General features: G+C 40.0%; 1 protein-coding gene across 2 annotated transcripts in view; it reads right to left on the bottom strand.

Annotated features, from left to right (window-relative positions):
• SLC25A13 (solute carrier family 25 member 13) overlaps nucleotides 1-13,970 on the bottom strand; it is a 96,148-nt gene that overhangs the window by 33,174 nt on the left and 49,004 nt on the right. For both annotated transcript variants that reach the window (XM_088533465.1, XM_088533466.1), the window contains 6 exons: nucleotides 9,598-9,744; nucleotides 7,246-7,384; nucleotides 6,288-6,381; nucleotides 6,022-6,106; nucleotides 3,744-3,828; nucleotides 3,104-3,262 (listed from right to left, as the gene is read on the bottom strand). In XM_088533465.1, the coding sequence (XP_088389591.1) occupies nucleotides 3,104-3,262; nucleotides 3,744-3,828; nucleotides 6,022-6,106; nucleotides 6,288-6,381; nucleotides 7,246-7,384; nucleotides 9,598-9,744 (709 nt within the window). The remainder of the gene's footprint in view (nucleotides 1-3,103; nucleotides 3,263-3,743; nucleotides 3,829-6,021; nucleotides 6,107-6,287; nucleotides 6,382-7,245; nucleotides 7,385-9,597; nucleotides 9,745-13,970) is intronic.

Genomic DNA, 13,970 nt, shown 5'->3' on the forward strand with positions numbered 1-13,970 from the left:
CAGGTGACTCCCTCAGTTGGAAGAGACATTGACAGATTAGAGCCTTGTTTTTTTTTTTTTTAATTTTGCATATATAAAAATATGTGCATGCGTTTCATAACACACATTTCAGGTACAAATGTAGCCACAACAGTAAGTTATATCTATAAGAGATGCATATTCTTCTGAGTATTCTTCTTAGAATAGAAGAAGCAGATGAAAAAATTAAGATGTACACTTAAAAATGGATCTAGACAAAACATTCAAACAATGCATGTTACAAAGAAATGCATATTACAACAATAAAAATTCTATGGAGGCTTATATTGTGTTCACATTTTTAAAATCAAAGTGCCTTCTCTGTGCAAATACTGATTATCCTTAGGACAAAGTTTGCATTAAAGAAAACTTAGTGCTCTCTCTATATCCACAAGATGGTGTAATTTATCCTTATCTGAGATTGGTGATTTAGAACATGGTGGTTTTGCCCTTTTCGAATTTGGAATAGAACAGTTGTGGAAAAAAAAAATCGGCTCACTTCACTGGATGGAAGTCTGTGGCTTTTATTTAATATCCTCTGAAATGGCTCAGTTCAGAGTAGGGTTTAGGATTCCTACTTGTTTACCTATAGTGCAACATGACAGAATTCACTGCTCCAAATGTTTCCTCTCTGACTTTTTAAATGATTTTGCATTGCTATACTCCCAGTAAACAGGGAGAACTCTACCAGTTAATACTCCCTTCTCCAGTGAAGAAGAACATCTACCTGAGCATGAACACACTGGTGTAAAAAAGAGTACCAGTCACCAGCTAGCAGCAGAAAGTCATGTACTCTCCAGTTCATCTTACCCAATTTAGTATTTAAGACCGGAATGAGATGACTCACTATAACATTTCCACTTTAAACTGTCTGAGTATGTTCCTTTCAAATCTTCTTGCCCTCCAGAGTCTAACTGGGACCCTTCATTTTGCACTCAATTGCTCACTTTTCTCCAAATGTGACCTCACCAGAAATCTGGCAACAGTGTGAATTGACACAACTCTACACAGGAAGAGTTTTCCCGCTTTTTAGGAGTTTTCACCATTTCAGTCTTTTAAAATGAAAAGCTAAGTCACGTGCATGTACATGAATGCTCTTCGTGTACAGGTCTGTCCAAATGCAGATTTCAGTTTGGCTATGAAATGATGGTGGTGGTTGCCACCACACCACTTCTTCCATACAATCCAAAATATGATCGTTGCCTTGGATTTAGGAGTGCAGCTCTACAAAACTGTCTGATTTTTTCACTCTTCTTTGGAAACTTGGACAACAGTAAAGGGAGGCAATGGGGAATGGAAAGATAAGGTATGGTGATGATGGCTATTAAATATCCTCACAAGTGGCAAAGACAAATTATTCTCTTTAAAACACGACGAGCAAATGGAGTTAATCTGTTTTTGTGAGATTTATGAAGGATTTTACAGTTGGAAAATCACTGTGTTTTTAAATAGTACAGGAACAGGTAATTGTGGAATTCTGCATTTTTATTCTTTCAGCATCATGGAAGAGACAGTAATACATTTGCAAAGTATACATTTTGTTTTCTAGACAGTAACTGAGACTTTCTACAATTATGATTGCTACAAATCCCTACAAAATGGAAATCATTCCAATGCTATTAAATTATCAGGCCTACTCAAAAAATTACCTCAAACTCAAGTGAATTTAGCAACAGAATTTTCTCACCTCTAATAGTGCTGAAACAACTACAAAATTCCTATGTTGTGGAGAAGCTACGTAGTTGACTTTTGGTAACTCGCACTGTATGTTACAGAGTGCATGAATATCACATATTGATGTTAAAGTTGTTTAACACTTTGACTTATAAAAATATTTTTTGGTTTGTTTGCATAAAGTTTTGTCATATCATAACATGTAACTGAAATCCTCCATACTTGGGTTCCTGACTCAGGTTCACCCTTCCCTGTAATACCCTCTAATACCATTATTACTACTATAAAACTATTCTTAAAAATTAAGTTCAGTCTTTAGAGAATTCTTATTTTCAGAAGTTAAAAAAGTTTCTAAGCAAGCTCTCTAAAAAAAACAAATAATAAATAATAAAACTAACAAGATAAAAATAATAAATAACAATAAAAATAACACAAATTTCAAAAATCCTCCTCAAGAAACATACTGACAAATCAGGATACTGGAAAATCAATGCATCTATTTCTGTGCTGGAGAAGAAATAAGAGTCTCATGTAGCAATTTATGATTACTTGTAGCCATTTCTGCATTACCTGAACTTGTACCACTGATGCCATTGATAACTGGGGCAATGAAAAAATAAGAAAAGGCCACCTTGTACTAATTTCATGTATCTTGAGAAAGTGCCTGCAGGTACATAATGTGGATCCTGGGATGAGTAAATATGATTTCCAAGGTGCCTCTCTCTACCAACTAGAAAGGGAACTTGTAACAATTCATTTCCTAAGATGAGTAACTTGGCTAAGAATATAGAGCTAAGTGAGCTCAATCCCAGATAACCTCTGGCTGAACCAACAGCAACAAGCCAAGCAGAGGTATAACTAAACCTTGACAAAGATGACAATTCCCAACAATCAGTGAAGCAACACAGAATTGTTCAGAAAGACCTACTTCGTCACAAAAGATACCAAAGGACATCTGGTTGATACCCAGCTACTCTCAGTCTCTTTGGTTTTGAATAGAAAGACAATAGGCAAGAAAGAACTGAGATTAAAAACAAAGATCAGTAACAGAAGATTTGTCTAACTTCTGACCAAATAGGACAAAATATTTTTGTACTAAGGACTGTTAAAGAGACCAAAATTCAGCTACCAGTGTACTTTTGCTATAGGAAATTACTCTTACTTCCCGACTGAAAATTGGGAGAAAGGTCTCACAAAAATGTTCTCATTACAACAAAGTTTGCATTATTAGTAAGCTTGCAAACTTGTTTTGTGGAACAGAATACGAATGCAAATTCCAAATGAGAGAGCTGAAATAAAGATGCAAAACTAGGCAAAATTAATAACAAAATGGGCTTGGGAATCCAGATTGGCACTGAATCCTTCTTAGTTTCTATCTTATCATTAGTATATGATATTATTCCAATCTTACCTCTATAAAGTCCAAAGAAACCTTCAAAACGTAGCACTTTCTTGAAGCAATCAAAACTATTTTTGTACATAAGTTCTCCCACAAAAGAGCCTGTAGATCTCTGGTTTTGCATTCGAGTTTTTACCAGATCAATTGGATACACTGCAGTAGCTCCAACAGCTGCAAGTAAACATTGAAAAGATAATAAAGAACTTAAGAAAAAGACATAGGAAAACATAATTTTGCATTCAGTGTTCTTTAATTGCAACTGTCGTCTTCCATATTTATACTCAATGACCATTTGCATCTTTTTTCTCCATAACGTGTTCTGGATCTATTAAAAGATTTCCCATAAATTTTAATCAAAAGCATTACTTGCTGGTCCTACCTCATTAATCTTTTCCCTTCTGAAACAGGTTTAATGACAAATCAGATAGAAACACCACTTGCAAACTCCAATTGCTTGTAAATGCCAAAACCACTGCAGAGTAGATGACCTCTTCCCATTCCATCTTACAGTCATCCCATCCCTTAGATAAGGCTCCAAGGGAAAGCCTGAGAAAGCTTCCACTTAAACGAAGGGCAGGAGAGAGAAACGGAAGAATAGAAGAAGAAAACGAAGGGGTGAAGTTGAATAATCTTTTGCTTAGCTATGACTAACCTCCAGCAACTGAACCAAGGGCAAACCTGTATGCTGATTCTGCAACCTGGATGAGGATGGGTCGAGACACATCGCCTGGAACTTTCTGCCAAGGCAGGATTGCAAACAAAAGGAAAACAAGAAAAATAATCAGAGTATCACATTTAACATCTCATGATCAAACAGTTGTCTGGATATAAGTAAGAAGAAAGTATTCTCAGATACCTGTAGTAAACCCCAGAATACAGTAAACCCCAGGAATTTTAACTGTTATCTTTTTTTTTTTTCCACCCATTTCTAAATTCCATAGAATTAACCTCTTAGAATCGGAAACGACAAGAAAAACTGATGCTAAAGCACATTTACACATACCCAAAAATCAAATAGCGTCCCAGAAATGCGAGTAGGAGGGCTCACATATTACATCTCTAAGGAGATAAGTCATTATTTTCTACAGCTAAATGCAACTCCAACTTGGAACTTCTTTCTACTATTGAGAACAAGCAGGTAGGCCTATTACTTCTCAGGCACTGTTCACACACACCAGCTGAAGGGTAGGGAGGTTTCATAAAGGTCCCTTACAATTCCATTCTTTTCTCACAGTCTATGAGTATTAGATTCAGCCCAGTGAAAAATAAACTTCAGAAGGGCTCGAGATTCCAAATTGTTACCTGATTTCAGAAAAGAATTAGGATGATGGAATTTCCAAAGAGAGGAATGTGGGGGTAGGAGAGGAGGTCTTCACATTTCTGCACGTACGACTGCTTTTTGTAGAGTGTTTAGGAATACAACAAGAAAAGGGACAATTTTTTTTTTCTGAAAATATGTTTAGGTTTTGGCCAGTACTATTGCACAATGTAGCTGGAGCTGGCTGGAAAATCAATTGAAGGTATCAGTGTAGCTGAAAATCTTTTCAGTCTAATCACCATGCAGATGCTGCTGCAAAGGAACTTCATGGAGGAATGAAAATGCAGAACAGATAAGCAGAATATATGGTCAGGTTCACATTTTCTAGCCTCTTAAAATCATATTAAAATAATACTGGCAAAGACAGCAGCCACAAAGCAGAAAATTCAAGAAGCTGCTACTTTCACCACTGCATTTTTGGCTACATTTTACTGCCACCTATTGTAACTTACATTGCTTGATACTCCGTCCAATTCTAAGGCTTTTAACTCCTTTAGGAGTCTTCTAGGAATAGATGGTCAGCTTTGGGGAGCCAGCATATTTAAATCCACCCCAGCACAGTCAACATGTAGTCACTACTCAAACAAACAGAAAACCACCACTCTAGATACTGTCTTGGGGAGGTGGGGAGGGTGTTCACATGGAGGGCAGCGAGAAGAAGAAGAAAGGGAAGCAAAGCAGAGGCGCGTGTGTACACACAGAGGCCTGGCTCGCAGCCTGCTAGTCCTAAAAATGTAGCCTGCATCAACTCATTGTGGTCAAACTGGCGTCTCCGCGCAGACCCGAGGCGGAAAAAAAAAAGTTAGTCTCACAAGACCCAGAGTTAAGACTGCCTTAAAATAGAGAGACAGACCGGGGGACAGAGGCAGAGAGAGGATTAGTTTTAAATCTATCTATAAAGTTATGCCACTCTAAAAATTATGTTAAAGTTATATTGAAAATTTTAAAAAATCAATAGGCTTAGCATTTAAAGACCAATTTTCTGTCTCAAAGACAACAAAAGTTCATTTTCTTTGAAACCATAGAAAGTCAACATCTTTCCTTTCTTCCACATATAGACAATCCTAATGCTTTCACTGAAACTGTGATGGCAGACTAGACATGATCTCTCCAGTTTGGATATTCACCAGAACACAAGGCAAAAGAGAGAACACTTTGAAGCCCTGCATGTCATGCATGTCTTTCCAGAATCAGCTCTGCCATTTAATAGGCTGGATGCTGAATTTAACATCCATACTCAAAGCAGAAAGCCTTCTGTCCTCATTAAAAAGAACAGTGAGTGACAGAATCACAAAACATACACATCTTAATGGGGTATGCACCCAATATTTACTGACTGGCTGGATGACAGACATATATATTTTGTTTTACCCTTCCAAAGTAAATTGCATTTAACCTTTCAAAAGGAAACTCAAGAGAAAGGGGCACAGGGAAGAGGCAGAGACATGATGCAGCTGAAAACACGATGCAGCTAGCAAGGAAAATTCGAACATGGAGGTATTGCTCAGGAGAAAGGAACTCTGCTAACTGCCCTGGGCGCAGAGAGGCAGGCTCTGTATCTGGCACTGCAAACGTACGGAGCCCAACACACAACAGCAGCTCCTTTCCTTACCTGCCTCTGGGCTTCAGCCAGATTGTAGGGCAAGGTCCCTTCCTCCAAAGGAGCAATTCTCTCAATGTCAGCTAATGTCATGCGCCTGAGAAAATGCAAGTAAATTCAGTTTAGTGTTTGCTCAGAGATGAGTTCAGATCACAGCAAGTTACCTGTACACTTCACCAATACACCACACGCTCCTGCTCCCCACCTCCACCACCCGCTCCTTCAGAGGAGGAGGGAGGAGGAAAGGAAAGAGGGAAGACAGATAATTCTCTACTTACCCCCGTGGCTCATATAAATCTGCTAATTGAAACAAGATGTCAACCTCCATGGGTGTAACCTGACCAAATTTCTGAGCTGCCAGAACAAACTCCTCTGCAACAGAATAAAAATACAGGAGAGAGAAAAACTAATCAAACAAAACAAGTAATCCAGAGCACCCCAGAGTTATTTATATTTTATTTTTAAAAACAAGATGCTGGCAGGACAGGAGTGGGAAGGGAAATAAAAGTGACCCACCACAAGAAGGTTCCTGCCACTATATAAATGGATGTTTTAAACAGTATATCCATCATATAAATACAAGCAATTCTCTGGTCTTAAGGCTTAGTGCTATCAGCAGGATTTAGGATATTTGACATACGGTATCAATCAGTTACAGGTCAGAAGAAAAAAAGTGAAAATAAAAGGCAAACAGTAAAAAAAAAAAAAAAAAAAAAAAGGGAAAAAGAAAAAGAAATGCAGGAGTCAGAGACATGAAACTTCTCTTGCATACTCCCAGTAGGCCACATTAATGAAACCCTGGCGTTGCACAGGGAATTCTCTATAAAAGCGGTTAGATAGAGCAGATAACATCTTGTTCCAAGCTTGTAGATCAGCTTACTGTGCCGCCAATACAAGTTTATGGAATTCTTCAACTACCCTTGAAGGTCACTTTAATAGGCTGCCAATTTGGCAGGAGTCCTAGGAAGTTTTTTAAACCTTTAAATATCTGAACATACTTTCCTCACCCAGCCCCCACTGTCAGTTTACTAGGACCTTCCTTCTGATGCAAACTAAAGGAAAAACCTGGAGCGTGGACTCCCACAGAGCACACAAACCTGTGGGGAGCAGCACGCAGCGCTAGCCAGGCAGGCTCCCCCCACCACTGATTTAAAGGCAGACAGATGAGTTCTTTCCCTCCACCCACCCTAACAAAGTGCCCCAGAAAACCTGCAGGCTGCAAATGTTTCTACTAACCCTTAGTGACTTCCACATCTTTTCGATTTCCAGCCAGAGTACTGTAGATCTTCCTAATGAGCTCCATGTTGTTAAGGAGAGAATTAAATCCATTAAAATAGGAAAAGCTGACCTGATGGGAAGTGGTACCTCCAGCGGCCTAGAGACGAGACAGTAAAAGAAGAAAAGAGAAAGAAGACCATTACAAGATTAAGAAAATCTCAAAATAAAGGTTTTGAAACAATGTTACTTTATAAGAGTGACAGTAGCACAGGGTTGCTTTTTTTAAAGAAAATGCAAAATAAAGACTCTATGGAAGATTATGTTACTGAAACTAATCACGACCAGAATGTAAAACTTTCCCCACCCTACAAACCTAAACAAATACATATGCAGGATTACAGCAACATAACCAGTAGTAATTTACAAAGTTCAAGTTTCAGTACTGTTTCAATTGGAAATGTTTTATAAGTTGGCTTATTTCTAGTAATGAGGAAATCTACTTCTGCATGTAAAGTATATTACTACACAAAAAAATATTCAACAAAAATCAAAACACACTCTGAAAAAGCTCAGCTGAAACCTTGAAACTCAGGGCCATTTCGAGTTGTGGAGAGGCAGCCCTAAGTTCTGGGGCTTTTAGCAGGCAGTCAAACCAAAGGGGCACAACACGGTTTGAATGGGAACTCGCTCCCAAAGGAGAACTGAGCCTCAGCCTTTATTTGGAAGGTGTCTTGGGCTTGCACGTAGAGCAACTACTGGTTCAACTTCCTAAGCTGAAGAGTAAGACTGGTGATCCGGCAAACTCCTGGAAACAATGTGTAAGGAAGCCAGAATGCAGCTGGCCTTAGGAGAAACCCAGAAATCTTATCTGTGCTTTATGAGAGCGTAGGGCCCGGGGCAGGTGATAACAGGCTTGGGGAGGGAACAGAGGAAGAAGGTATCAGGAGCCATCATCCGCCCGCGAGCGCTCTGGCTGTGCTCTTCCCTGCAAGCCCCTTCCAGGATGCGGCCCAGGGGCTGCAGCTCTCCCCCCCTCACACACCTCCCTGGAGCCCTCCCTTACAGATCACGGTAAAAAAAAAAAAAAAAAAAAAAAAAAGGACTTCTTTAAGCCCGAACATGGCCAGGTTTTGAATTACTTGGGAAGAGCTGCAACAGTAGAATTCCCAAGTTAAGAACCTGCGGTCGAGACCAAATGCAACAATCTTTCTTCATCAGTCATACTGTGGAATTGTAATATTTAATTTGGCTTATTATACAGGGGTAAAAATTAGTGTTCTGTGAGAAACATAGTCCATGAAAGACAAATCTCACAAATTTTAGGAGGTCAAAACTACAGAGACTTGTTTTGTGGTATGAGGCAGAAAGTTTCACTTGATAATTAAAAAAAAAAGTAGATTCAACTAAATGGACAACAGAAAGAGCACAAAGGGGTCTAGATATCAGAAAGGTGGCCACTAGATAATAAAATGTACTTCGAGGTGAAAAAATACAGAGTAAATGGATTAAAGAGAATACCCTGGGTGAATTAATTCACATCATTTAATGTACTAATGTATTTGTATAAATTCAAAGTATTTGATGCAAGAAGCCCAGGAAAAAAAAAAAAAAAGTCATTTGGGAGGATGCCCATAGATCAATACACCGCAATACCTAACAGGGGAAAAAAGCAAAAAGGCACAGAAACAAGATTAGCAACATCCACAGAACTATTACTAGAGCAAACAGCATCTCTGTGTAATATTGTTATCTGAAGTTTCCCAAGAATCTCCTCATCTTCCAAAACTACTGAGGAAAAAAAATAGTATGCTATACTGAAAACTGAACCAAGCACAACTTTGTGAAAATATATGCTCTTAGAAAGAAACCAATACTGGGAAAACTGTATCCCGTATCCACAACTAAAACCTAAGCTAATTTCTGTATAATTGTGAATGTTCACTATATTAATCACCTGGCCATGACCAGAGTATTTCCAATTCATACACTGTCCCAAGTGTTTGAAATAACCTTCAGGAGTGCTGAAAGGACATTACATAGCAAGTGCTTTGAGAATGAGTTCTCAAGTAGGACACGATGGCTTTGTAACCACAAGCACAGTCTGTTATAAAGGAATTACTGAAAACAGGCAAACTTCAAGGTTGTGGCCGTTGCTGAGGTCCAGCTACCTGCTCTGTCTTTTGTCTCAGGAGACCAAGAACTTTGAGGATACATATTCTGTAAGGAGAGTCAACTTTCATACATACAGAAAATTACTGCTGGATTAAAAAACTGTGTCTATAACCTGGATTTCGTGTGCGAAGTACATAAAAAAGGAATTCCACATGTGTATCCCATGCCTCTCCCACTGGTGCCACAAAAGCTACTTACAGCTACTAGACATTCTTCTACAAAGGGAGTCAGCATGTGTGGCCGGATGGTGACCATAATGTCCCTGAAGTCCATAGCTGTGACTCTTCCAGCCTGAGCATTGTCTCGCTGCACAAAAGCTTGTTTTGCATGTTCTAACTGGATCTCCTGAGAACACACAGGGAAAAAGAACAAAAAGAAGTTAGCCATAAAAGCATCGCGTTAATATTCTGCTCATGAGATTTGATATAAGGCAATCCTAAAGCATATCTCATATTTGACTAATCAGATTAAACGTGATATTGCATGGGCATCCTTCCAGCTTTTGCTGTCTGCCGTGTATATGGCTCAATCACTCAGCTCAAAGCCTAGGACAGCCCCTTTCCCCTGGGGACACTAGGTCACACAACCCATTTAACCGAGAAACTGAGGGTGTCCACGAATGGCCCAAGGCAGGGGCGCTCCCCTCCGGTCCATGCTGTGCATCCCCCGCTTTATCGCGTGTGTCACAGAAGGTCAAAATCCACACGAGCATCTGCTACTCCTGGAATGAGGCAGTGTGACCATCACAGTGACCTCCACCTAAATACCCGCTAATCTTTAAAGCATCCCTCCAAAAAGCATCCTCGTTTAAAATATAAAGCTATTCTAAAACACGTTAGCAGCCTAACTTAGCACGCCTTGTATCACAATTGACTAAAGATGTTTCAATGTTTCAGCAGGAGTAACAGGCAGAAATTCAATCATCAGCATTATCTGACAGAACCACCGGATAAGTTTCAGTTTATGATTCAAATGTACCCTGGGGAGAAGAGAGGGGAGAAAGATATTTAATCATTCCAAAAATTAGATGATTTCCTACTATAACCTAAACCCTTTCCTAATAAAACACTGGTAGACTACTTTCTAACTACTTTTACTTTTCCCCCAAAGAAAATAGTCCTGCACAGATGGTAACTTGAAAATATACCTCAGCGTTTTGTCCAGTTTACAAGGGTGAAAGAATCTGATCCACAAAAGACCTGCAGCAGCCTCCATCCTTCCACCCACTCAGTTCATACTAGGCCACTGACCATTCATACTAGGCCACGCTACCATTCAAGCCTCTTCTTTCTTTTCATTTCAGTTTCTTGACCTCTCTATTTTTAGCCCTGAGTTCCAATTAAAATACTATATCCTGACCTTAAAGGTAAGATGAAAACCATCTTAAATATCAGGCAGAAGCAGGAAGAGGGGGAAAAAAGTTTCAGCACTATGTTTTACTCACAGCATTATTCAGATTTTTCTGCTTTTAATGAGAAATGCTTGTGGGGGTTATAATTTGAAGTGCTACAATTTCAGTTCTGTCACATTTCCTTTACATTAGAGCCTCCTATGTGGAGGTGTTACAATTCAGCAATAATGTTCCCTCCGGCTGGATGTAGCCATGTAAGCTCTTGCTTCATTCCAAATGTAACTATAATTTCAACAGAATTTGGAAGCAAGCAATTTTGGGAAGTTTACAGTGGGAGGAGCACAAGAGCACAAAAAAAAGCCTTGTCAGCTTGAGGCAGGCAACTCCACAGGAGGCAGGCAGCGCTGAAGAGCAGTTGGCTTTAATAATTCTCGTATCCCTCATGCTCACCACCTGGCAGGTGGAAACATATGAACAAATGAGCAGAAATGTTCGTCATCACCAGCAGCACCAAGGAAAAAGAAAATGAATTCAGCAGAAGGACCTACATGGGAAAACGAATGTTGATTTCTTGTCTCATTCCATTTGCTTTTATCTGGAATTCCTGGAGAGCCTGTGGTGGCAAAACAGAGCACCAGAGTGCAGGAGGGAACCCTGGGGGAGCCCTTGCAGACCACACGAACAGTCTGCAATCTCCTGCATGCCCCAGGCTGTGAGCTGGGAGGGATGCATAGGAGCTGCGTGAGATGTACAGGAGCTGCTGGGATGTATAGGAGGAGCTGGTGGAACATACAGGACTGGGTGAGATGAATAGGAGCTGGTGGGACATACAGATTCAGGGCTCTCGATTCAGAGCGACGTCTCAGGCGCAGCACAGAGGCAGGGCTCACGTTCCGAAGAGATGGACATGTTTAAACATCCTGCTAACAGTTGCCGAAGATTCATCCTATCTTCACAGAAAGGCAGGGGGAACAGGCAGGGGTCATTTTAAGCAGGGGCAACTTTGAGCTGTGCTAAACACTATCCCTAGCTTCATTGAACAGAAAATGCGGGGACTTTGTTGCTTGACAGTCCCAAAATAGGAGCAAAGCAACGATACAGGTATATTCGGGCCTAATGATAGCACAATCTCAAAGGCAATTTCCCCTATAAAAATCTGTCACAAAAAAATCAACACACAAATGCCACTGCTGTAATCATTGTGCGCTCCGTAACAGTGCAATAAACTCCTAAGTGTGTAAGTTAAAAGCAAGGCTATCCGTCTATTCTGAGAGAGCTAAGGCACCTCACAGCGTGACTAACCAGGGTTCAAAACAAGGGTCAGTAGCTACCAGCAATGATCAGGGAAATATGATGAGATGTTTGCAGCCTATTCCAGGTACGCAGCTAATATAAAAAACACCACCTTAAAAAAAAGCTGAAAAAATAAAGCAAAACTTGGTCTTTCCTGAGGTTTCAATCAGAGACGGTATCTGATTTGCAGTAATTTTTATTGTTTCACTGATTTAGTCCAAGACTGTTTAGCCAGACAGATTGTGGTTGAAAGAAACACAATCCTCATTGCTTTGCAATACAAATTACACATCCTAGAGAATCTTCTCTGACTAGACTTTCTGCCATCCCATATATACTTTTAAAAAAAGCTTCTCCCTTGATGCTGCAAGTCTAGAATCCTCCCAGCTAGAGCAAGTCTTTATGGAAAATTAATTGGCACATGATGGCAGGCATGCTGGCACCAGAATTTTCAGGAAAAGACTTCCCACTTAGAGATTTTACCTCAGCTTTCACTTATAGCTCATTAAAAACATCATTACTTTCCAGTTAGACAGAAATTTATGTTTAGGTTTCATTCCAATGCACCTACAAGTCATTAGATGCAGCACAATCCTTTCCACTGGAGCAGATCCCGAGATATCAATTATAAGAAGTACTACTTCGTCCAGAAATATGCTGGGCATGAATAAATTCCCAGATAGCGTGCAAACCGATTTACAAGGACACATACAAGCACATGTAAAAACCCAATTCTGCTGAACAGACTTTATATGCTGACCAAGGGGCCAATACTGCTGTTCATGAAGCAGACCTACCATTTAAGTGATAATGGAGCATGACCATGACCAAATGGATAGAGACAAGACTGAAATGTAGTGGGGAGATCAGGGCTAATTTCAAGCCAGCAAAATGAGAAGTAAGGTAAAACAACACACCTTTAGCTCTGTGCTGACACAGAGAGGTTGCTATCTGTAGCTGAGCTAAGCAGTTTGTAGCCTGTACTTTGGGGCATCTCTCTATTCTACTGTAGACTAAAAAAGTGAGAGAAATATTCCAAATCTCCCTATAAACTCTTCTTACTTAAAGCAAGAAGAGATCTGTTTTATGCATGGATAAAATATATTCATTTTATTTCCCAGGTAGCTTCAGCTTTGTCAAAAGTGATGATTAGCCCAAATGCAGCGACAGATTATGAATATGTAACAACTGCATGTGGCATAATAATAGAACCCAACATGACTGAATTTTAATCTACTTGGATTATGTCATTAGAAGTCACGAGAGGCATTGTGTTTACAAAGCAGCACCTGAAGTGCCTCACAGAACCAGCGGGTCCACGTTATGGGCAACATAAAGAGCATTCACACACCAGGAATGCAGAGAGGGAGTTGGGTATCCACTGTGGTCTCCTGCTGTCCAAGGTCCAGGCATTGGAACAAGAAGACCAACTCATGCACAGGGAGGATGGCAGAAGGAAAGGCTGAGTACCAAAGGTTACAGAACTCAAGATTTCTTTGCCTGTGAATATTAACCCTCCGATCTGTGCCGGGAGTCAGAATTTCAGGACTTACAATGCTGCAAGGCAAAGGCTGATAACTCACGTACTTCAAAGATTTACAGTTCTAGAAAGCGGATAAATGGATGTACCCACTTCCTATCACTGGCAGAACATCCTAACAGGCTGTAATGGCACTGGCCAAGCGTTTATTTCAGCAGAGCCCTGGGACAATCAATCCACATTAAAGTCTCTTCTGCCTGCACCAATGCTGACTGCATTTTTATTCACACCTCAGAACTTTCTCTAGATGCATCTCATCTCTCTAGATAACACTAAAAAATTGTCAGTTTTATTACCCATGCTCATGCTCTTCCACCTTCTTTCCATCCTATCTGCTAAAGGGCTGGTCAGGCTCACGAGGGACCACTGCCATGTCCCAGCACAATC

The sequence above is a fragment of the Tinamus guttatus genome, unplaced genomic scaffold, assembly GCF_059628265.1.
Source record: "Tinamus guttatus ecotype Peru unplaced genomic scaffold, ASM5962826v1 Tinamus_guttatus_pri_ptg000503l, whole genome shotgun sequence".
In the NCBI taxonomy this organism is placed as follows: domain Eukaryota; kingdom Metazoa; phylum Chordata; class Aves; order Tinamiformes; family Tinamidae; genus Tinamus; species Tinamus guttatus.